This window comes from Sylvia atricapilla, chromosome 2 (assembly GCF_009819655.1).
Source record: "Sylvia atricapilla isolate bSylAtr1 chromosome 2, bSylAtr1.pri, whole genome shotgun sequence".
Taxonomy (NCBI): Eukaryota; Metazoa; Chordata; class Aves; order Passeriformes; family Sylviidae; genus Sylvia; species Sylvia atricapilla.
The window spans coordinates 77,889,781-77,914,743 of record NC_089141.1 but is presented as its reverse complement, the minus strand read 5'-3'; the positions used below and the strand labels follow the sequence as shown (position 1 = coordinate 77,914,743).

At 50.8% G+C, this 24,963-nt stretch overlaps 1 protein-coding gene across 1 annotated transcript; it reads right to left on the bottom strand.

The window, feature by feature from the left end:
* Positions 1 to 1,846: 1,846 nt before the first annotated feature.
* Positions 1,847 to 3,300, bottom strand: LOC136374443 (uncharacterized protein C11orf91 homolog). Its single transcript, XM_066339808.1, has 2 exons — positions 2,946 to 3,300; positions 1,847 to 1,930 (listed from the first exon to the last, which is right to left on the bottom strand). The coding sequence occupies exons 1-2, from the start codon at positions 3,298 to 3,300 to the stop codon at positions 1,863 to 1,865; spliced, it is 423 nt and encodes a 140-aa protein (XP_066195905.1). The 3' UTR covers positions 1,847 to 1,862.
* Between the last annotated feature and the right edge of the window lie 21,663 nt (positions 3,301 to 24,963).

The window sequence follows — 24,963 nt, the reverse complement described above, 5'->3', positions numbered from 1 at the left end:
ATGCCATGATCCAAATGATTTTTTCAGGAGACGTGTGTCCCCAGGCAACTCCAACTGAGATTAATGGAGATTACAAATTAACTGACGTTATTCTTTGTGTTATCACCCAGTAATTAAACCCCAAGTGTTGTTTCAACATAAAGGCCATACGGAAAACAGAACAGATGGAAAATATTTAAACTCTGTGCCACGGAAAGCAGCTCTGTTTAAGCCAAGAAAACCTGAGTGAATATTGGCTGATGAGAGCAAGATGTAAAGGGAAAGACTTGGTAAAAGCTGAGATGTAATTGTTAGGAAGCAGCAATTCCATGTAATGGAAACCTTCATAGTGCATTGCAATAACCTTGGAAAATTTAGGATGGTTTGGGAATGAAATTGATCTGGAGATTGGGAAAATGAAGACAGTACCTAACTTGATTTCAAAGCTCTCACTTTGGCACAAAGCCTTTGAAGGCCTCTGTGCATTGGCTCTATTTGCCCAACCCAAATTTGTTTTCCGGTGTTTAGTTTGGGCACTAACACAATTCTCATTTTCACAGCAACCAGCAATTTCAGTTTAACCACTCATATTTTCACAACAATTAACCATTTCTGCTTAAACCTCAAACCCCTTTGAGAGACTTTTTTATCCTCTTTCTGCAGAGGGAGCAGTGAGACACTGCAGCCCAGATTTCCAGAGTGTTCTGGTGTTCATTTGTAATCACATGAAAATGTGATTGCTATAGTTTGATGATTGACAAATGGGAGTTATAAACTAGAAATTTTTTTTTCAATATAAACTCTGTGTACAGTAGATCAAAGTCTGTCTGGAAAGACTGAGGCAGTATAAGGATGAATGCAGCAATAAGCAGGAAGAGGAAACAAAATTTTGATATCGTATTGTGTTAAAACATTTCACAGCTGAGCAATTTGAAGACAGTTTAGAAAAACAGAGATTAAAAAATTACTCTTAAAAATAAAGCTCTTTGCCAAAATATTGCAGCTTCAGGGTCGGTAACTTTGTTATTTCATGCTGCCACCTACTGCTCTGGAAATGGAATAGGAAAAAGTAATTGGTATTTTTTATCAGTCTGATGAGCCTATCTACTACTTTGTGGTGTTTAATTAATGTGTGACATTATTTTTGAATAGTAATGTTGTCCAGATCTTCAATCTGCCATCCCTGCCCCTGTCCATTTTTATTTGTGAAAGGACGTGCCTTCCAAACATAAGGATGTTGTCACTTCAAAAGCTGCCACGGGCTTTAGCCCAAGCACTGCTATTCCTAAAATTATAGTAAAATGTCAGCTGACAGTCCCTGTCATGTGACTGCTCTGCTAAAAACCAACTCAAGCCACAACTTCTGTAATTTTGTGGTACACTAAAGGAATACACTGTGACTGTAACAAAAATTTTTATGCTAACATGAAAGTAGTTTTTTTAAGCTGGTTTAGAGGCTTAGGGCGCCTCTGGCCATACCTGTTTACTCAAAATTGCACTTAATGTGTTTAGAACTAAACCAAAACAAAACCCAACCATATTTATGTTGCCATTTCTGTGTTCCCCAGCTACAGATATGGACTGCTGGGAATCCTGACAAAAACAGTGTTAATTTCTTAGTGTTTTTGAAGAAAATATTATATACTTCCTGCATAAAGTAACTGGAGGGGAAAAAAAAAAAAGTTAAAATACACAGTAGTGTCATCAGTAACCAGTGCCAGAAAAATAATACTCAAAAGAAGTCAACAATATGCTACATTTTTAGTTTGTCAGAAGAACAGCACGTAGTGAGTAGAAACCCAATACTGAAGACCCATTAAAACACTCCACAGTGATAGTGGCAAAATATCCAGCTGAAAGAATCCTCAATATGTTGGTGGACATTACTTCAGGTTCTGCATTGCTTTCATGCTTTGTATCTTCTTTTCTTCCAGTGCCCTCAGAATTTTATCTAAACAGGAATGAAACATAATCTGCCATTAATGATGTAACTACTAATTTACAATATGTTTAAGCAAATCCAAAAATGTATTAAGCAAACGAATAATATTTACAATGCCTTGGCCAGCAAATATCTGAAAACTAGAGCTCCTCAAACTAGTAAGTATTAAAAATGGAAATAGGTGTGTATTGCTACAGTGAAGGGAAAAATATATGCAAACTATCAATCGGAATTTCTTTCGAGATCTTCCTTTGAGCGCAAATATCTGATGGACGTTTTTCCTGTGTTCTTGTAGCCTTTACACTCCCGAACGTTTCCTGGCTGGCAGCCTGTGGCCTTGCAGGAAACTTTGAGCATTAAATCCTTACAGCCTCACCACTGGAACTCTCATCATCACCTGCTGAACTTTTTTTTTTTTTTCCCCCCGCATTTTTTTCGTGGCCAGCAGGTTGCAAAATTCAAATGCCAAGCTCACTTATCGTTTAACTGGAGGTTTTTGTGCGCTTGGTTGTTTCTTTTGGTGTGGGTTGCTTGTTTGGTTGGGGGTTTTTGGGTGGGGAGGGGGAGGCGCGTGTGTTTTGGTTCGGGAATTCTTTTCTTTTACGTCTCCAACTACCGGTGGCCTTTATTTTTTAGATGTACAACCGCAGGGTTTCATTACTGCTCGATACATTTTGCACGTACAAACTCCCTCCCGCTTGACCGGTGCCCGCCTGCTTGGTTTTTCTATTGTCACTTGATGACTTTGGGGGGGATTTGTTCCTTTGTGCCACGCCAGCGAGCCTGCTCTGCCCCGGGCCGGTGCGCGGTGCCCGACACGGCTCCGCTCCCGCACGCACCTGCGCTGCCCCCGCCGCGTCCCCGGGCTGGCTCGGCGGCGCTGCGGGGCGGCGACGCCCCAAACCCGCCCCACTCGCCCCCCGCCTCGGGGGTCCCCGCCTCGGGGGGCAGCGGCTGCGGGCGGGGCGGCGGCGGGGCCGTGAGCCCGCTCCGCCCGGCCCGGCCCGCCGGGACGCGCACGCACACTGCCTGGCGTCGAAGCCGTCGCCGATGAGCGCCGCCAGCTCCAGCTCCTTAAGGCGGATGCCCAGCTCGCACATCTCCTCCTGCAGCTGCAGCTGGGCCAGCTCCGGGGGCCGCCGCGCCACCTCCCCGGCCCGCGGCGCTCCGGGCGGGCAGCAGAGGCGCGGCGGCTCCGGCACCACGGCAGCGGGCAGCGCGGCGTAGCGGGGCGGCCCGGCCGCGGCCGGCAGCGGCTGCCACGGCCAGCACAGCGCGGCCAGCGGGGCCCAGGCGCCGCCGGCCGCCCGCGGCACCGGCTCGGCGCCGTGGAAGTGCGGGAAGTACAGCGGCGGCCACGACGGGCGTTGCACGGTCATGGCGTAACCTCAGCGCGGCCGCTGCCGGCCGTTGTCCCCGGGAGCGCCCGGCGAGACCGGCGGTTGTCCCCGAGGCTCCCCGGGACCGCCCCGCCGTTGTCCCCGAGGCGTCCCGGACAGTCCCCGCCGTTGTCCCCGCCGTTGTCCCCGGGACAGCCCCCGCGGTTGTCCCCGAGGCTCCCCGGGACCGCCCCGCCGTTGTCCCCGAGGCGTCCCGGACAGTCCCCGCCGTTATCACCGCCGTTGTCCCCGGGACAGCCCCGCGGTTGCTTGTCCCCGCGGTTGTCCCTATGGCTGTCCCCGCCGTTGTCCCCGAGGCTGCGAGAGCCGCCCGGGCTGGGCTCGGCACGTTCCTCTCCGGCCGGAGGCTGCCCCGTTCCCTTCCCTTTGTTGTTCCTTCTCTCCCCAGCGTGTTCCCAGTTTTCCTGTGCAAGGGCAGGTGTTCCACCCCGCGGTTTTATTTCTGGCCCGGGAACGGGGTTTGAAAGGGAGCACCAAACTCTGGAAGTAGCGTTGGTTAAAAGAAGCCAGGAAGGCGCTGTCCTAAAAGTCTTAACTTTTAGAGGTTTGTCTTCAAGGCTATATGTGAAAATAAGCCAGATACCGACGATGGAAGGATGTTGGTGAGGAAATGAGGGGAGAAAAATCATCTTCAGCTTATGGATAGCTGGTGCTCTGCGTATCTGGTTCAGGATTATGAGGTTGTGGGGGTTTTGGTGGGTGGGGATAGGTGTTCCCCTACTCCCCAGAATTTTCCATTTTGTTTGTTTTATTTCAGGATGAGACCTATCATTGATACTGGTTGGTGACTATAGCTTTACTTCTTTCCATTAAATATGACACCCCTCCTCCAGCCTAGGCAGCGAGCAAGGGCATTGCTGATTGCTTCTGTGCACTCGGAGCAGGCCAAAAATATCCTCTCAGGCTTCCAGCAGGAGGACTTTTGGGATGGATTTAAGCTGATTTGAGGTATTCTGGACAACCCTAGCAAGAGAGGTGCTGTAGCAGTGATAAAGTATTGATTGACTGCAGGGGCTGTGGAGGTTAGTCAGTCAGGATCAGTAAATTCAGGTAAAACGAGGTGAAAATCCCCCTGCACTAACTAATGCAGCCTTGAGCAGACTTTAAAACACACAGCCTCTAAGGGACTGCTGTATACTCTGGAGTAAATTCAATTTTCAAGCCTTCCCCTGAATAAAACAAAAAGATTTTCTAGAAGCAGAACTTTTGTGTACTTTTAAGTGCAGTGCTCTGATAAGTGCAGTGCTCTGAGCTGTGAGCCAATGCTGATGTGAATGTTTTGAAACTTGTCACATCTACAGATGCTAGCTGTCACCAGAGTGACAGTCAGTGCCCTGAAAGTGGTGGGGACAGAAAAACAGTGGCAGGAGCCACTCAGTATTTTATTTTAATGTGCAGTGTTAAGGAAGCATGCTCTGAGTTAATGCATGTTGTGTTACATGCAGTGTTGCTTACATAATTAAAATCCCAGTACCTGTGTAATCCCAGTACAGGTTGCATATTTTGTAAATGGAACACACATTTGAAATAAACACTGATCAGATGAGAAGTCTGATCACAAGATACTCTCTGGGCAGCCTGTTCCAGCCCTCGGTCACCTGCACAGTGAAGAAGATTTTCCTCCCATTTGGGGGCAGGATCACCTCCCTGACTTGCTGGCAATGTTTGGGGGTAGAGGGAAGGAAAATGCCCACAGGATACCATCTTGGCTTCCAGGACACACTGCTGGCTCATGGACAGTTTTTGGTCCACCAGGAGCCCCAGGCCCTTCTGCACAATGCTGCTTTCCAGCAGGCTGGCCCCAGCCTGTGCTGGTGCATGGGGCTGTTCCTCCCCAGCTGCAGATCTTTGCTGAATTTCAGACAATCCTTTTCTGCCCATCAAGACTGTCATGCCACGAGAGGTGAGGAAAATGGCTTTTAGCAAAGATACAAGTGCCTCATTTGTAGTGTCACACCTGGCTCACAACCTGCCTTCACCTTTGGCATTGAAAATTTGTCACCAAAACTGGGAGCATTTAATCCTGGGTTCTGCCTATAGACAGGCTGACCATAAACGGTACAAAGAGCAGAGTTGGGGACAGAAGCAGTCTGTGTGTGTATTTTTGGCCAGCAGTTGCAGCGAGGCGAATTAGCTACACAGATGCGAACCGGCAGAGGGAGGCAGACACACCTGTTGGTGCGTCCCCTTGGTCACATTTTGCACCTTCATCTCTTTGTGTTCAAGTGCTGATATTTGAAGTGCTTTGTTGGATCTAGTTTTTCCAAACAACGGGGGGGACTGCTGGGAGATGTTCCTCGGGCTTTTATTGCAACATCAGCCTCCTTACAGGGTGAGACAATCGAGAGATGGCAACAGCTCGCGTCTTCCTGACAGCAGCCAAAGTTCTCTTTGTTACAAGACCTTTAAAAAGTTTTCTAACCAACAGCAAATGGTTAAGACCTTACAGACATCTGCATAAACGATCATTAAAACTCCATGTGTACCTTATATCTGACAATAGGTGCTTGCTTTATTTTTCTTGCTATTCAGAAGCTTTTATACTCTTCTATAAACAAGGCACAGAGCCTCATTATTAAACTTTCCTATTCTCTTGCTTGACATATTTTTCTGCTTGCTAAGGCACAGAAACACAGTTTATGGTGCATGTCCTTGTTCCTGTATCTTTCTATCTCTAGGCCTGAGAGTTTTCTGTTTTTGTTTCCCACAGTGTTGTGAGAGTTTGTTTCGGAGAAGCAAATCTTTTACTTATCTAACCAGCAAAGTCTGTAGTGACAGTATTCCCTCCACTACTCCAAATACAAACATAACAGCTCTTTGGAAGTCTTTTATAAGGATAGTGAATTGAAATTAGTCTGAGGGCAGCTGAGGTATTTTTATTATGGCAGTAGTAGTTAGACTGCAGTGTTAATGACAATAACTGCTGATAGCCAGAAATGCTGTGTGTGTATGTGTGTGAATTTGTTTTCACACAGGTTGCTCCAAGAATCTGTAAAAGGCAAAAAGTTACAGCTCTTCCCCTTTTATGATAAATTTTGATGTCAGTTAAAACCCTCTAGATTTTCATCACTGATGTATCATGAAAGGTTATAGCAAAAAGTTGGATTTAACATCTAATGTGTTGCTTAAAATGTGTACTAATAAATCACATTGTTGCACAGAATTGTTGTGCTGTGTTCAAACATGAATATTCTGCCATCTTTCCTTTTTAGTTTAGTTTTTTTTTAGTTGAGTTGTCTTTTCCCTGCCCTTTATAGTCGATTTAATTGTATTGGAGTTCCTGGTTGGTCCAATCATATATTTATACCAACTTCCTACTCTCAGCTCCAAAATCCCTGTCATTTTTTTGCTGTCATTCAGATTCTCCATCCAAAAATTGCTGTATTTTCTCCTTTCAGGGGAAAAGCTTCTAAAATCTCTCCAGGAGCTGCTGTGCTGTCCCAAAGCCTGTCTGCAGGCAGTGAGCTGTGACCCTGCTGCTCCCCTCATTCCTTTCTGCTGCTTGTGCTTCTTGTCTCTCACATGTGACATTTTTGTGGTGCTGTTTCTTGATGAGAAGTGGAAGAGCCGCACCCTGGTGTGATTGATTGTCCTGATCTTCATTTATCCCTTGTTTCTGTTTGAAAAGGTGTTGGTGCTGCTCCACCGGTCCTGACTTAGACATGTGACCTCTACCGCGGTGATAACACAGATTGTCATTAATTATGTCTTATTATAATTATTTTTTACAAACAGAAAATTTCGTTGGCTGTTAATAACATTGTTATTTTTTCTGAGATTGTCCTGGTTCAGTTCATAACCTGCAGGATTTCTCATTGGAATTGAATCCAGAGGATGCCACTCCCTTCCCTGATGTGTGTCTGGCCTGCCACATGTGTCACATCACAGTAATGCAAACCAAATACGAAGTGGGCTATTTATAAAGTCTCAGAGCACTTTGCCACCAAACTTAACAGAGGGCAACTAATTAACAATTATACAATTTGAAAGAAGTGCTAATTAAAAAATTTTTTGGGAGATAATTTTCAATTGAAATGCAAAATTAACCAGAGACTTAGTGCTGAAATAGAAATTGGACTGATTAACAGAAATGCAAAAAAAAAAAAAAAAAAAAAAAAGCCTTAGCTGTGTAAGAAATGAATTTTAAATTTTCTCTCAGGTAAGTCTGTGCCATGTTTAGGACTTGAAGAAGTTGTATTTTGGCTAGAAATAAATATATACATAAAAAATAATAAAATATAAATCAAACTATTTTTCTGTAGTGTTATTTTCGTCTTACAGTGTTAGGGTTGTGTCAATCACAAAATTGGAGATTTTGCAGAGGAGCCATGACTGCCCTCTCTTCTGATTTCTGTGCCACTGAGTTCATAGTGCCTGCCTCGTTTGAAGAGCACAACAGGAGGTAAGAAACAAGAAGTTTTCTGAGGGACAGGAGTTGCTTGAAGGCATTTGAGTCTGGTAACTGGGGAGCTTTTTTATGTTTTGAGGTTTTTCTTCTCTTTGCCCTTCTGTTCTGTTCTATGCGTGTGGGAATGGGAATCTGGTGGCTTCAGGAGTGGTTTAGAAGTTACATTTTACCAGACGAAGTGGAGCAGGTAAATGGAATAAAAGCAGCATTAAAAACTGATCTACCTGCAGGTTTTCTAAAAATTTCTCTTGAAATTCCTTGGGTTTATGCATTTATCTTCTGCATGAATACGTGTAGGGTGATGGAGAAGAAATGAGTTATTTTGATAGAGCAATTTCGGCATATATTGAACAGGTAAATACTTTGATTAGCTGTGCTTGTACCTGAGTTAACAATGAGTGCTTTTTCTATAAGCATGAATCTTTGTGAATGCCTGATGGTTCTCTCCAAATTTATGTCTAGAATGACCTCCTTTCTGAAATGTAATTTTTCATAGTCTGTCTCTTTTCAGGAGACTACATTGTTTTAGGTGTGTACTTGGCAATTTAAAGGAAATAATGAGACCTCCTGTGAAATGAAAGCTGAATTCCACTGAGCTTTAGACAAGAGATCTGCATTCAGTGCTACTGAAATGAGTCATCACAGCAGGTGAGGTTGCTCAAAAAAGGCACAGCTCACCACATAAAAAATTAAAGAGATCCCAATCCATGCCAGCTTTGAAATAATAGAACTCATGAATAGTCCTGAAGGCAGACTGACATCTTGCTCCTGGCTGTTATGCACACTCCCAACACCTTCTGAAATTCCTATTGTAGAACCATTTAGTCTTGGCTCAATGAGCACTACTAGTGTTGACAATAATAAAGTTTACTTGGCAGTATTCAAATGGGTTGCATTTTTTTTTCCCTGTTTTGAACTGAGAGGTGTTATGAGAGAATCCACATGTCAGCCAAGTATTTTTCTTTGTGTGTTGGGAATTGACACTGTCACAGATATGTGCATTTTCAGATGATGGTGTGATCTATAGGTCTCAAAATGTATTTGGGAGGCTTTATGCATCTAAAATTAAAATGGATTTCACTGTGAATATGTAATTGTAATTTAATTCAAAGAGGCATTAACAAAAAAGCCTTTTCAGGGGTCTGTGAGATTTGTTCCTTAATACTTTACACTATAATTTGGCACTAAGCATTGTGCTAAAAGCTCACCACATATTTGAGGGTCAGCATTGTGTAAGTTTTTTTCAGAACTGTGTATTGGCATGTAAAACGAGGGTTTTTTCCCACTTTGCAGTAGTTTCTGTAAAAGACAGTTTATCCTGGTTATCCTCAGGATTAGAAATGCTGCAGTTTGGAGATGTAGATGGTTTCTAATTATGGGATCAGAGGAATGTGAGTGGTCTCTGATTCACTGGTGAGTCTCTTCAGAGCTGCAGCCTGTCCCATCAAGGAATGTGAAATCCTATCAGCAAGTGCAATCTTTGCTACTACATTAACTAAGGATACTGAGGACTGCCTCGTGCAAACATAAAAGCACTGTGATTGCAGTTGAAACTGTATTATAATGGTACAAGGGGTTTCATTAAGAGTCATTTTTATCACACAGTATAGCAGAATCAGAGCAGAAATGTCATTCCAGTATTTCAGAACAAGAGGCCTCTTACTGGTGTCATGCATTGATGAAGAGAAATCATGAGAAAGTAACATTTTCTTTGAGGCCTATTAAGGCTGCTTTATAAAAGTGTCCAAACAAGATGTGTGGTTCAGAAATTGGAATAGCAACTGGTGTCTGTTGACTGATTTAACCTTCCTCTGTTATTAGCTTAATTTTGCTTAAAATAATTTTTCCCTGAAGCACTAGTATTTCTTGGGCTTTTTACTATTCAGGCCAGTGTGTTACTGTAAATTTTCTGCTGCCTCTTGTAAAATTGTTTTCCTATCCCTGCAATTAACTCATTTGGACAACAATTCAATGTCCTGATCCAATGAAAGATGAGCTTTCAATTAATCCTGAGCCACCTCTGCAGTTCTCTTACTTTCAGTACTAAAGTATGGCAAAAATGTGAACTGCTCATCTCATTTAGTCACATTTGGGGATAGAGGGAGGGAGAATACAGTGAATATTGCTACACACTCACAAAAATATTAAAGGAGGCAGTTGTCAATGAAAATTACCTGGAGGGAGAAGTAAGAGCAGGGAGGACACAAGGAGGACCTTGTGAATAGGTGTCCTGCCATGAGCATAAGGTGCCCCTCCAGAGTGCTGCTTTCTCAAAACCAGCTATTATGGGTGTGATATATTTGTGGAATTAATTTGTGTTTTATGGTGAAATGTGATATAAAATCATTCACGTGTAAGAAATAAAGATGTTCGGGAACCGTGCAGCCTCTGCTGGGAACAGGGGAAGCAGCAGATTTGCAATAGAAAGAAGAGTGGCTCCACCAGGAGATGGGTCTCCTCCGAAGATGGAATTACCAACGACCCAGTGGACAACACTTGATGGAAATCTGTCCTAGGTTGTGGTATAGGATGTATTCTATCACCATCTTCAATTCATGGCCCATCAATGCCTTGTGCATGACTCATAGATAACTCCCTCCGGGAGCTCTCTCTCTTTAATGGGCCATCAAGGACCTCCTGGATGACTCATCATCCCATTGTGAGATGCTCCGCCCATCGGGAGGAGCCAAGTATTCTCACCTGGATATAAGCTGAGATTTGGGACAGTACAAGCAGCCTTCACCCACTGGATTCCCAGAGGACCAGAGCTACCGGACCTTTCTATGAGATCACTGCTTCACGAAGACCACCTCACCTGGACTGCTTCTATCACCCTGCTCAGATTGTATTCTCACTCTTTCAGTGGTCTTTTTGTATTATTGCATTTATTTTATTTTATCCTTTTCCCCTTCTCATTAAATTGTATTTCTGAGTTTCTCACTCGGTTTGCTTTCAAACCACAACAAAATCTTATCTACATTGGCCTGGGTGTGCATCCCAATACCAGATTCTCGAAATGTAATCAGATGTCCAGCCGTGCCTGGAAAACTGTTCATCAGACCAGCAGATGGGAAGAAATAAAATATGAATATGGAACAGCGACCAGGTGGACAAAAGGGTGAGGCAACCTTCCTTCTAGCTGAAAAACTGTATAAAAACCGACCCTGCAAAGACTGACTTCATGAACAGGGGGATTTGGTGCGATAGAGGTGGACCGAGGGTCGTCGAGTACCAACCTCAGGCTTGGTGCTGACCTTTGCCTGTGGCTTTCTCAGACTTTCATTTGGCAATTTTTCAATAACATTCTTTAGTGGTAAATTAGCTGATCATTTATTACTATGGGTAATCTGATATATTCTAAAAGAAAATGGAAATGCCAAGAGTTTTCTTAAGACTTAAGGCAAGGTCCTGGAGAGGGAGCAGCAGGTGCTGCTTGCGGATGCCCTGTCCCACCTTGCTGGGGATGGTGGAAAATCGAGCTCCTCCTGAGCTGGGCTGAGAAGTAGGAAGGCTGGCCGATTGAAAAAGTGGATGAAATGCCAGGCAGCTGCAGCAGCAGCTTGGCACTGGGTGGTTTTGTGCCTCGCTGTTGCTTGAAATGTCCTGCTGGACACCCAGGGGACATTTTCCTCCTTGGCTCTTGATAAAGTTCAAAAGATGACTATTGAGGTGCAAGCTAAACCAAGCTAAAAAGGCTGTGGCTAAGTGTCACTTTAAGGCACTGGCTAAGAAGGCTTTTTCCTTTGCAGCTCACATGAAAGTTGGCTAAAAATCATCTTTATCCCGATGATCGAGAAATAGCTGCAGCACTGGAAGGCTGGCTGGATTCTCACACCCTGGAGCTGTGCCAATGATCACACCTCCTTTGGTTCCAGTCCCATTGCTGTGGGTGATGTTAGTTAAGGTGTCATCAAAGCTGGATCGTTTACAATTAATTGCTGTGCACTAATTGGTTAATGGATGGCATCCTCTCATTTGTTTGCTAAAATTATAGGACTTACATTATCAAATACCTTGCACTCAGAGCATGCATTCCAGCTTTGAACCAGATGTGTGATCCTTTTGGTAAAAAACCATCTCTTGTATTGAGCTGCATCCATCCCACTGACCTCATTTGTGGAGTAAAGCAGCAAACCACATCCACCCAAACCAGAGGAAATACATCACAAATGAAACAGGATGCACCTGGGAGAGGGTGTGATGAAAGCGAATGTGTGGGTTTAGCAGATTGGGTATTTCTAATTATCCCGGAGTGGTTCATTTTCATGGGTGGGTGTATATCCACATAGGTAAATGTGGAGTGCTTTGGTGGTGGTGGTGGCTTTTTGTTGTTATTGCCAGCAGATGTCTCTCTTGATTATTGCACGGCACTGAACTGAAATGTGATTTACTGTTCGTGGACAACAGGGAAGTGCCTGGTTCCAGCCCTCCCCAAAGAACTGCAGTCCTGCTCTGTGCAGGAATGTATTGAGGTAAGAATATCCACAATGTCACCCACGCCTGTGTCACTGCCACGAAAAAGAATAATGGAATGATGCTCTCCAGGAAGGACAAATTGAGAAACACCCCGTTTGGTTTGCCTGCTGAAGATTGTGACAGAAAAAGTGAGGGCTCAGACAAAGCTTGAATAATCTAGCTGAAAGAAAAACCTCTTACCTAAAGCTGAGAGAAAACATCTCTGGTACAATAATGAAATTACTCAAGTGCCATTTTAGATCATTTTCCCCAATTCATATTCTGAGCTGAAATAATAAAGTAAAGTAGGGGTGGCCAATGGGGATTATACCTTTTATATTTCTGACTTTTGCTAATACTGAAATAAGTTTTTGAAGGAGAAAGTGTAATTAGAGAAGTTTGAACAAAGTGCAATTTGACTGAGGCTGGTGTACAGGAAGGGAAAGCTTTTCAGGAGGCAGCTGCTGAGGTGCTGAGAAGATGAAGGCAAGGCTAAAGTTGTCTTTTTTTCAGTAGAGGGACAGGTCAAAGATGTAATGTGCTTGAAATTCCAGCTGCCCTGATGGGTGGCAGAAATTCTGACATGCTGGAAAGGATGTCAGAGAGAAAGGGGGAGAAGTCACAGCGGAGGTTCACTTGTTACAGAATAGAGTTTGGCAAGCAAATGTGGAAAGTAATTAATTAGTATATGTTGCTGAAGAAGTGGGCTGAAAATAAAGATTAAACCGGACAAGAATTGCTGGGGACTTTCTCCTTGTTGGCAGAGCCTGGTGCTTCAGCCAGCTGCTGAGATAAAGGTTCACAGGAAGGATCAGGAACCTTGGAAATGGGAGGGATAATTGAGTGGGGAAAACAGGGCAATGGAAAGGGTCCAGTTTTACCATGCCAATTGAAAAGGGGGTGGTGTACAAGCAAGCATGTACAGAATTAGCAGGCTCTTAAAAATGCATCTTACTGAGAGGCAAATGCATTTTACACCCAGCTCCCTCAATAATGGTCCAGTGGGGTGTGGTGAGAGCAAAGATTTATTTTTCTAGAGGTGGAACAAGGGATTCTCCTGAGTGAATCCTCTTCAGGTGCAACATGAGTACAGTGCTGGAGTGGAGGATCTTATCTGCCACGTGACATCAGTGTTTAGTGCAGCAGAATTTTTCTTTTCAGAAATACACTTCTGGGGAATCAGTTAGAAATGAAGCCTGATGGAAACCCTAAAAAAACCTTTTAGGTTTCTGCTGAGTGTTTTTATAGTGTATTTTAATACAAACCCTTTAGGAATCTGTGATACATCTCCAAAAGGATAGCTACTTCAGAAGAGCTCTGCTAGAAATAAATTCTTTTATTATGTTTTGTATTACTTTTCAGGTTCTTTTCGTTTTCTTTATGAAAAGCTATTTTTCTCTCATTGTCAGAGTGTTTCTGAGGGAAATATGTATCTGATCAACAGATTCCATGTAGGGTTGTTTCAGGGATGTTTGTAGTTTCTGAAGGCATAACTTCCATTATAGGGAAAATGAAAGCTCTCCTTTTTTAATGAACCACACAGTATAAGAACAAAGAGGCCCTTGATAACTTTGCAACAAAGAAGAGGGAGGAGAGTCTTATTTCCAAGTCTGTAAGCAGAGATTTTTGTGAGTGTAAGAGCCCAGAAATGCAAATGGAAGAAGATTCCTGGATTTTTTTTTAGGGAAATTACCTTGAAGATGAAGGCAAAATGGGTGTCCATTTTCCCAGCTGGCTTTGAAAATGTCAGTCGTGGGGTTTTCCTTGCAAATCTAACCTTTAAGCTGCTGCATCCTGTTGCTCTGCATTCCCCAGGAAATGGTAGAACGCCTCTCTCCAAACAGAAACTGATTTGTTGGAAGCTGTATTTCTGCACAGCTGCTCAGACCTTACTCCACTTGTGTGCCTGATTGTGTAGAGGGAACACATTATAAAATGACGACTATGGGTTTTGGTGATAGGAAAAGATAGATAATTGCTGATAAATAATTGGGTTAAATTGCTGATCATGACATTAACACTGGTTTACTGAATTGCCCTGCTTTGCTGGGAGAAACTTCTTGCTATCACCACATTATGTGGGAGTCCAAGTCATTTGGCTTTAAGCAGCAATCCACCCCTGGAATAAGAATAAGAGAATAAGGACACTGCAGTCATAACATTCCTGTTTTGTCAGCCTTGCCTGGATCTCATATCATTTTACCCTCTCTGAACAGCAGTAATATGGATCAGCACATGTTCGTTGCTGTTGTGGATTTTGATGACATGGGGTCTGGTGTCTGGGCTTTAAAAATGGATGGTCAATTAATTTATGGCTGTTTAACAGCACTGCAGTTTGCAGAGATGGGGAAAGCATTTTGCCTCTAATTGGCAAAACAGAATTTTTTCTGCTTTTCTCTGGTGCTGCACAGCAGCTACCACACATAAATCTTCTCTTTCATTTTGTTGTTTCTTCAGTGCAAGGTTTGATCTGCACAGGTCACTCTGTGCACCCTGCTCTGAGCAGGCAGGAGGACAAGTGGCCTCATCCCACCTAAATTATCCCACTAAATAGTTCTGTGAGCATTTTCTATGATAAGAAACAACTTTCTGTCCCATTTCTGGTGATGACAACTGTGCAAACAAGCTGTGCAACATTGGTGGTCCTTTGCTGCTTTGTTTGTTAGTAAATTGAACTTTGAAACCAATTTGGATAGCCTAAATATTATATTGCATTTGAAGTGAGTGGGGATATTTTTATTGGCAGCAAAAAGGTTGGGTCAGACTGTGCAAACTTATTGTAAACACTGAATTTTTATGTAATTGCACTTAAAAAAAGATGTCCTTTACTAAAATTACCTTTTTCTAAGGGGGAAAATCCTGGTCTGAAATAGTATAAACCCTACATTTCATGTGAAACTTTTAATAATATCAGCTGTAAAGCTACATAGATGGTTTAAGTAATTTATGCTGATTGATATTAGAAATCAGTATGTTTTTCACCATTTCAGATTTTATGCTTTATATTTAATTTATGAAGTTAAAGTAGATATACATCTGGATATAGACACTTTCATTTTATACTATTTTAAGACCCCTATCTATTTTTTTATTTCAGTGCTGTACAAAAATATCAAGGTAAAATAAGCCTGATTTAGAAACCCTTGTAGTATTATTTGTACCTTGTCCTTAGAAAGATATTCCTGTAATATCTTGTCAAATCTTTCATGTAGTATCTAAAATTTACTTTGAATTATTTGATTATGTGATTCCTAAATGATACCAGAAGTGTGATACAAAGCAGGACACAAGAAATGCTAAACTAAGAATGCCATTATTCAAGGTTTCATTCACATTAAGATGTATCTAAGTAAATATTATTTCTTTGACTTTCATAATTCTGTGTTCTATGCTCATATAATATTTTATATGATTTTTGTCAGTGTATATGAGCTTCATGTTATACTACATTCAGTTAACTTTTGCCTGAATGGTTCTGCAAAATTTAATAAATATATGCTGCAGTCACAGTTTATCCTGATTTGTAATTATTCATCTGAACTTTCTTTATCATTTTAGGCTAACGTACCCAAAGCTCCTTGCTATAAAGCCTTTCTTTAAAGTGACTATGAAAATCGGTTGGGTAATTGCAAAATATTGAAGTACACACAATTGCACACAGTGTCTGCCTGTACAATTAATGCAGTATTTGAATTTGCAGCTGTTATGAAGATCAAAGCAAACACGCTGATATTTTGTGGTTGTAATGAGATACACTACAGGGAAATGTATTTAAGGTTACTGCTTCTCATAGGAAAGAACATAGCACTTGTAATGAACTCTTTCCAGGGAAAAAGGGAATCTGCAGAGTTAATGTGGTGTTTTCCTTTCTGGGAATACCCAGTCCACAGTGAGTCAGGGACGTGTTTGAAAACATCCAAGGAAAGCTGAGGAGGCAGTGGAAGCTGTGTGATTTAAAGGGATGAGGAGGGCAGAAGGCCCTGTCTGTTCCTCCAGGCAGGGGCTTGATGAGAGAGACCTGACCAGGATAAGAAAAGTCACCTTGGTTGTTAATGTGGCTTGGCTTGGATCGCCTACTGTTCGTATCCAAGACTCTGAGCCCGGGGCTGGCCTTCCGCTGGCTAGAATTCGAGACGGATCAGGAATTCTCCAGGAACCAAGGTACCACAAATGGGAATCCTGGCTGACCTGAGAGTGCCAAATGTCTCCTGCAAAATGATATCAGGAATCTGGGGGGGGGAGTTCAGTCTCCCAGGGAAAGGGGCCACCGTTCGTATCAAAGAGCTCGTGCCCGGGACGAGCCTCCCGCCGGTCAGAATTCCAGCAAAGCTGCCAAAAAGCCAGGCCCCGGCCACTGGGCCTGGCAGGCCCGCAAGGGCTGGGGCCGCTTGGCTGGCCTTCTCTGCCTTGCAGAATGGTTTCCTGGCTTGGGCCGCTTGGCTGGGGGATGCGGGGTGGCCTCGCGGGGAAGCTGTGGCCACGGGCGCAGCCCCTGCCTCTGGCAGGAGGCTGGCGCCAGGCTCTGGAAGCCAGCGGCCTGCGGCTGGACAACGCTGCCCGTGTCCTCCCCTAGGAACACACGCCTACAGCCCGCCCGAGTGGATCGGCTTTGGCTACTACCACGGCGATTCGGCCACCGTCTGGTCCCTGGGCGTGCTGCTGTACGGCATGGTGTGCGGGTGCCTCCCCTTTGGGGAGGACCGTGACATCGTGCTGGGGCAGCTCTGCTTCAGGCAGCAGGTCTCCCCAGGTTGGTATGCGGCCTCCAGAAGGCAGGCTCGGGCAGAAGGCGGCGCGCAGCCCGGCGCGGCCCTGACGGCCTCCGCGGGGCCTGCCCTCAAGGGCTGGCCGCAGGAGGCGGCCAGTGCCCACGGGGTCGGGGCGGCACGCGTGGCTGAAGGAGGCGGCCGTGTCCGGCCGTGCCGCTCTCCCGCACAGGGCAGAGCGGGTCGGGAGGCCGGCGCGGCTCTGAGCGCACGCGGCGCGGCCCGGGCCCTGCCGGCGCCGGGAGCCGCTGGGGCAGGGGCCTTCTGCGAGTGACCGGCGCTTTCTGCCTTCTCTCCCCGTCCAGAGTGCAGACATCTGATCTGCTGGTGCCTGTCCAAGCACCCCGCGGACAGGCCGCAGCTGGAGGAGATCTCGCTCCACCCTTGGGTGCGCGGCAGCCGGTTCTGAGGCCTCGCCGGAGCCTCTGCAGCGCCCAGCTACCTAGTCCCACGCAGGACTCAAAAAGGGAAACCACCAGAAACCAAAACAATAAAACCACCACCGACCATTCCGGGCTGTCAGGTCTGGTCCTTGTCAGCAAGCTCAGCTAAAGAAACCTCTTGGCAAAAGGGGTTGTCAGAGCGCTCCCTTCAGTGTTCTTCGGGGAGCGACCACTTGCCCCTCACGGCTTGCCCGAAAACGGAGGCTCCTCCCTCACCCTGGCGGTCCATCCTGAGGGGACACTGGGGCTCGGCTGGGAGCGGAAATGGTCCCAAGTGGCCTGGAACCCCTGTGGGAGCCATGGCTAGCGCTGGGGAGGGAGGGAGGAAGGGGCCGTTGCTGGTGACCTGAGACTTGGCTCCCGCTCTGTGCCAGGGGCTTTCTGCCTGCTGGCCTGGGGGATCACCCTCTCTGAGTTCAGCCCCACACCCACTCCTTCCCACAGCTCCTTCCGGACAGCATCCGCCGTGGTGGACACGTCCCCCGCTGCCATCCCTCGGCCAGGGGCCTCGTGGCTCATGCCAGACCCTTTCTTCCTCCCCAGGGAGCCTCCTCCTAGGCAAGAGGGCTGCTCCCCACAGCCCAGCACTCTCCAGCTCAGCCCCTCTCGAGCCAGGCCGCCCTCTGAGCCCCACGTGCCCTGAGCCAAGCGGGCATTGGCAGCCGCCTTGGCCGCGGCCACCGCAAATAAACTGAGCTCCTCTGGCAAGAGGAAAAGGACCGGCAAAACCTGCGCTCGGGGCATAAGGAGAGTAGACTTCCGGCTGCTCGGGGAACTGGGAAGCAAGCTCCACAGGGAAAATGCTTTTGAAAGTGCTGGCCTCCATCAGTGCTGGTCACTTTCGAAACATCACCTCCTGAGGGCACCGGAGCAGGTGATTGCCAAATGGCGGAAGCCAAAGAGGTGAGGCAGAAGGCTGCCTGGCCTGAACGGGCATCTTCTCTGGGAACGAGGATGGAAAAGGAAGCCCTGGGCCCAGTGGAATCCAGGTCAGGCAGAAAGATAACGCCAATGCTTCTTGCCACTGAAGGGAGAAATTTGGTGTGGTGAAAGCTCAGCTGGAGATGAAGGTGGCCAAAAATGTGGGGCACAATGAAACCCGTGTTTTAAAATGCATGAAAGGAAAACAAGGTTGTAAAAATAACGTTGTCCCCTACCAGGATGTGGATGGTCACCTCAGCAACAGGGACAGAGACACGGTACAGGCGTTTCATGCAGCCTTTGCCTCTGTCTTCGACACTCAGCCCTCCCTTCCCAGTGGAAAACATTGCACTGCACCAAGGGATGCAGCAAAGCTTTTGAAGAGGGCGAGCCCTGCTCAGCAGCGACCAAACCACCCCAGTCTGACTGACGGCGTTCCCATCCAACCCCAACACGCGCCAGCTTTTGGGAAGCAAGGGACCCTATTGCAGTCAAAACCAGAGCAGTGGGAGCACCGTGAGCGGTGCTTGGCAAACCCTGATTTATTGAGAACAGAGGCAGCGCAGAAGTCAGGGAGCTGCTAACAAAAATCTCTTCCAGCCCCGGACAGGCGTTCCAGGGGAGCTCCCCAGAGACAGAGGAACTTCAAGTCCCTTTGACTCTGGAGCATCTTCTCAGGCACAGAGCAGTGGGCGTTTGCAGTCGGTAACGCTGCGGCGTCCTGGCAGCTGCGCACTTGACACCGCTGGCAGCGGCGCTGCTCCTGACGGGTCACCACTCGCTCCTTGAAAGGAAGGATTCATTGCAACAGGGCAAGCTCCGGTTCCACTTCCAGCCTTTTCCTGGCCACGGCCATATTCAGGGATGAGCCAGCTCTGCCGATCCCTGAGGCGGGCGAGGCAGTGACGGCACAAAGGGGCCGCGCGCTGAGCGCCAGGCAGGGCTGTGATGTCCCACGGCCCTGCTGGCCACAGCACTGTGACATCACCGCGCCGGCCCTACGAAAGCCGGGCCGTCACCCGCAGCTGCCAGTGCAGTCGCGATGGCGGTGCGTGCCGGAGCCATGAGCGACGGCGGTGTCCTGCTGGCTGCACTTGTCCTGCTGCTGGCCGCTGTGGCTGTCGGGTGGGCCCTTGGCCGCCGGCAAGCACGGAGGCGGCAGCAGGCGCGGACTCCGAAGAGGAGGCGGCGCCCACAGGTCTGGCCCAGAGGCTCACGGAGGAACCCGGGAGCCCCTGCGGCTCCCAGGTCCTGCAGGCCTCGGGCGGCCCCTGGCAAGCGGCCACGTGCTCCCGCGAGCCCCCTGCACAGACCCTGCGGCTGCCGCCCCTGCGTGGCAGTGGCCCAGGAGGTGCAGGAACTGCTGCTGCTGCTCTGGGCTCGCGACGGGACGTGTGCGCCGCTCTACTCCGGGATGTGGCAGGCGTTGTGCAAAGAGCTGGAGGAGCTGCTGAAGCGAGGCCACCTGCCTTGCTGCGGCTCCTCCTGCTCCTCCACAGGCCTCCATCCCTCCAAGAGGCTGCTCCCAGCAAGATTCTCCATCCCTGGGAGAGCCTCGACCCCTGCAAGGATGGCACGGCAGCGCACACCCGCCATCCATGCAGGGAGCTCAGGCTGTCAGAGACCCTCCATCCTACCAGAAGCCTCTGCTATCTCTGACAGCCTCCATCCCTCGCAGAGGCTCAGGGAGACCTGTCGGCCTGCAGAAGGTGCAGAGCCCACGGACAGGTCTCCCGGCTCCCTTGGACTCACGGACGTTGTTGGCGTGGGCACAACCCTGACCCTTGACGTGGCCAGGGAAGGCCCCGGAGTCCAAACGGGAGCCCAGCCCGAGCCGGGGGAGGCTCCTCAGGAGCAGCTGGCGGAGCAGCAAGCGTCCCGGGGCCAGCAGGGGTCATCCCACAGCTCCCAGGACGCTGTGCCGGCTGTGCCAGCTGGCAACAGCCCGAGCCTGGTGGTGGAGACGATCCTCGAGACGCCGAGGAGGTGCCTCCATCTCCAGGAAGCTGCTCCACCACGGCCCTCGACTACCTCGAGGGCGTCCCTAAGGGCAGGTGAGATCTCCTCAGGAGCTGTCTGAGGCTCCTGAGGGCCATCCCCAGGCCAGGCCAGGGCCCCTGAGAGCGGCCTAGTTCCTGGCCGTTTCCAGTGCCTCCGGTGCCACGGCTGCAAAGTCCCCTCTCTGGTTTGCAGCTGCTCCTGGGACCCCCCCGTGCCAAGCCTCGGGCTGTAGCCCCGGCCGTCCTCAAGAGCTGAGTGCAGCCCAGGACGCCGGGGACAGCGACGGTGCCGCCCTGCCCCGCGGCGCCGCAGCTCCTGCAGCCGCCTGTGCGCGCTGCCCTGGCCCAGCACCGCCGCTGGCCGGCCCCGGGGCGGCGGGGCGGGGGCCGCTGCCCGGCGCGCAGCGGGAAGCAGGTCAGAGCAAGGCGGCCCACGCCGGCCCAGCCCGATGGGCCGGCGGGTTCCTTCACTCGAGGGGGGTTCCTGGGCGCAAGGCTGATGCCTCGCTCTTGGCCGCAGGGCAAAAGGAGGAGCTGCAGGAGCTGTACCAGCTGGGCCCGCAGCTGGGGAGCGGCGGCTTCGGCACCGTTTTCTCGGGCGTCCGCCTCTCGGACGGGAGGCCGGTAAGTGGCCGGGAGGGGCGGTCTGGCCCTGTGAGGAGGGGCGGGGGCTGGAGCTCAGCCCCGCTGTCTCGATGCCTTTGCAGGTGGCCATCAAACGCGTGGCCAGGGAGAGCGTCCTGCAGTGGGTCGAGCTGGTGAGTGAGCGGGGCCAGTGGGGCAGAGCGGGGTGTGGCGCCCGAGCATCCCCCGGGCGTGAGGAATCCCCATCACCAGGGAGGCTGCCCAGGAGGGCGCGGGGGCATCCCAGACAGAGGGCAGCGTGGCCACAGAGCAGCATCAGGCCTGCTGGAGGCATTGTCTCCTCCCCACAGCCCGACGGCACCTGTGTTCCCATGGAGATCGTGCTGATGGAGAAGGTGGGCTCTGGCTGCTACAACATCATCCAGCTGCTGGACTGGTTTGAGCTGCCTGACAGCTTCATGCTGGTGATGGAGCGTCCGGAGCAGTCGCGGGATCTCCTGCAGTTCCTGCTGGAGCAGGGGTTCCTGTGCGAGGAGATGGCGCGCTGGCTTTTCTGCCAGGTGCTGGAGGCCGTGCGGCACTGCACCGCCTGCGGCGTCCTGCACCGGGACATCAAGCCGGAGAACCTCCTCGTGGACCCGGAGAGCGGCGACCTGAAGCTCATCGACTTCGGTTGCGGCACCTTCCTCCAGGAGCAGGCTTACACGCACTTTGCCGGTGAGCCGCAGCCCGGGCCCTGCTCCCGGCCCCAGGCAATGCGGGGCCCCGTTCCCTCCCGGGCCGCGGGGTGCGGCCTTCGGCCTGCTGCCCTGTGGCACGGCGGCAGCCGCCGTGGCCCAGGAGCCGGCTGCCGGCCCTGCCCCCAGAGGGGGGGCTGCCAAAAAGCCAGGCCCCGGCCCCTGGGCTTGGCAGGCCCGCAAGGGCTGGGGCCGCTTGGCTGGCCTTCTCCGCCTTGCAGAATGGTTTCCTGGCTTGGGCCGCTTGGCTGGGGGACGCGGGGTGGCCTCGCGGGGAAGCTGTGGCCACGGGCGCAGCCCCTGCCTCTGGCAGGAGGCTGGCGCCAGGCTCTGGAAGCCAGCGGCCTGCGGCTGGACAACGCTGCCCGTGTCCTCCCCTAGGAACACACGCCTACAGCCCGCCCGAGTGGATCGGCTTTGGCTACTACCACGGCGATTCGGCCACCGTCTGGTCCCTGGGCGTGCTGCTGTACGGCATGGTGTGCGGGTGCCTCCCCTTTGGGGAGGACCGTGACATCGTGCTGGGGCAGCTCTGCTTCAGGCAGCAGGTCTCCCCAGGTTGGTATGCGGCCTCCAGAAGGCAGGCTCGGGCAGAAGGCGGCGCGCAGCCCGGCGCGGCCCTGACGCGCCTCCGCGGGGCCTGCCCTCAAGGGCTGGCCGCAGGAGGCGGCCAGTGCCCACGGGGTCGGGGCGGCACGCGTGGCTGAAGGAGGCGGCCGTGTCCGGCCGTGCCGCTCTCCCGCACAGGGCAGAGCGGGTCGGGAGGCCGGCGCGGCTCTGAGCGCACGCGGCGCGGCCCGGGCCCTGCCGGCGCCGGGAGCCGCTGGGCAGGGGCCTTCTGCGAGTGACCGGCGCTTTCTGCCTTCTCTCCCCGTCCAGAGTGCAGACATCTGATCTGCTGGTGCCTGTCCAAGCACCCCGCGGACAGGCCGCAGCTGGAGGAGATCTCGCTCCACCCTTGGCTGCGCGGCAGCCGGTTCTGAGGCCTCGCCGGAGCCTCTGCAGCGCCCAGCTACCTAGTCCCACGCAGGACTCAAAAAGGGAAACCACCAGAAACCAAAACAATAAAACCACCACCGACCCATTCCGGGCTGTCAGGTCTGGTCCTTGTCAGCAAGCTCAGCTAAAGAAACCTCTTGGCAAAAGGGGTTGTCAGAGCGCTCCCTTCAGTGTTCTTCGGGGAGCGACCACTTGCCCCTCACGGCTTGCCCGAAAACGGAGGCTCCTCCCTCACCCTGGCGGTCCATCCTGAGGGGACACTGGGGCTCGGCTGGGAGCGGAAATGGTCCCAAGTGGCCTGGAACCCCTGTGGGAGCCATGGCTGCGCTGGGGAGGGAGGGAGGAAGGGGCCGTTGCTGGTGACCTGAGACTTGGCTCCCGCTCTGTGCCAGGGGCTTTCTGCCTGCTGGCCTGGGGGATCACCCTCTCTGAGTTCAGCCCCACACCCACTCCTTCCCACAGCTCCTTCCGGACAGCATCCGCCGTGGTGGACACGTCCCCCGCTGCCATCCCTCGGCCAGGGGCCTCGTGGCTCATGCCAGACCCTTTCTTCCTCCCCAGGGAGCCTCCTCCTAGGCAAGAGGGCTGCTCCCCACAGCCCAGCACTCTCCAGCTCAGCCCCTCTCGAGCCAGGCCGCCCTCTGAGCCCCACGTGCCCTGAGCCAAGCGGGCATTGGCAGCCGCCTTGGCCGCGGCCACCGCAAATAAACTGAGCTCCTCTGGCAAGAGGAAAAGGACCGGCAAAACCTGCGCTCGGGGCATAAGGAGAGTAGACTTCCGGCTGCTCGGGGAACTGGGAAGCAAGCTCCACAGGGAAAATGCTTTTGAAAGTGCTGGCCTCCATCAGTGCTGGTCACTTTCGAAACATCACCTCCTGAGGGCACCGGAGCAGGTGATTGCCAAATGGCGGAAGCCAAAGAGGTGAGGCAGAAGGCTGCCTGGCCTGAACGGGCATCTTCTCTGGGAACGAGGATGGAAAAGGAAGCCCTGGGCCCAGTGGAATCCAGGTCAGCAGAAAGATAACGCCAATGCTTCTTGCCACTGAAGGGAGAAATTTGGTGTGGTGAAAGCTCAGCTGGAGATGAAGGTGGCCAAAAATGTGGGGCACAATGAAACCCGTGTTTTAAAATGCATGAAAGGAAAACAAGGTTGTAAAAATAACGTTGTCCCCTACCAGGATGTGGATGGTCACCTCAGCAACAGGGACAGAGACACGGTACAGGCGTTTCATGCAGCCTTTGCCTCTGTCTTCGACACTCAGCCCTCCCTTCCCAGTGGAAAACATTGCACTGCACCAAGGGATGCAGCAAAGCTTTTGAAGAGGGCGAGCCCTGCTCAGCAGCGACCAAACCACCCCAGTCTGACTGACGGCGTTCCCATCCAACCCCAACACGCGCCAGCTTTTGGGAAGCAAGGGACCCTATTGCAGTCAAAACCAGAGCAGTGGGAGCACCGTGAGCCGTGCTTGGCAAACCCTGATTTATTGAGAACAGAGGCAGCGCAGAAGTCAGGGAGCTGCTAACAAAAATCTCTTCCAGCCCCGGACAGGCGTTCCAGGGGAGCTCCCCAGAGACAGAGGAACTTCAAGTCCCTTTGACTCTGGAGCATCTTCTCAGGCACAGAGCAGTGGGCGTTTGCAGTCGGTAACGCTGCGGCGTCCTGGCAGCTGCGCACTTGACACCGCTGGCAGCGGCGCTGCTCCTGACGGGTCACCACTCGCTCCTTGAAAGGAAGGATTCATTGCAACAGGGCAAGCTCCGGTTCCACTTCCAGCCTTTTCCTGGCCACGGCCATATTCAGGGATGAGCCAGCTCTGCTGATCCCTGAGGCGGGCGAGGCAGTGACGGCACAAAGGGGCCGCGCGCTGAGCGCCAGGCAGGGCTGTGATGTCCCACGGCCCTGCTGGCCACAGCACTGTGACATCACCGCGCCGGCCCTACGAAAGCCGGGCCGTCACCCGCAGCTGCCAGTGCAGTCGCGATGGCGGTGCGTGCCGGAGCCATGAGCGACGGCGGTGTCCTGCTGGCTGCACTTGTCCTGCTGCTGGCCGCTGTGGCTGTCGGGTGGGCCCTTGGCCGCCGGCAAGCACGGAGGCGGCAGCAGGCACGGACTCCGAAGAGGAGGCGGCGCCCACAGGTCTGGCCCAGAGGCTCACGGAGGAACCCGGGAGCCCCTGCGGCTCCCAGGTCCTGCAGGCCTCGGGCGGCCCCTGGCAAGCGGCCACGTGCTCCCGCGAGCCCCCTGCACAGACCCTGCGGCTGCCGCCCCTGCGTGGCAGTGGCCCAGGAGGTGCAGGAACTGCTGCTGCTGCTCTGGGCTCGCGACGGG

Bases quoted from the DNA above. Each gene is read 5' to 3' on its own strand.
- LOC136374443 (XM_066339808.1), bottom strand. From the start codon at position 3,300: ATGACCGTGCAACGCCCGTCGTGGCCGCCGCTGTACTTCCCGCACTTC. The intron at 1,931-2,945 runs GTGCGTGCGCGT...ATTCCTGTTTAG, and splicing joins CGGCTTCGACGCCAGGCAGT to ATAAAATTCTGAGGGCACTG.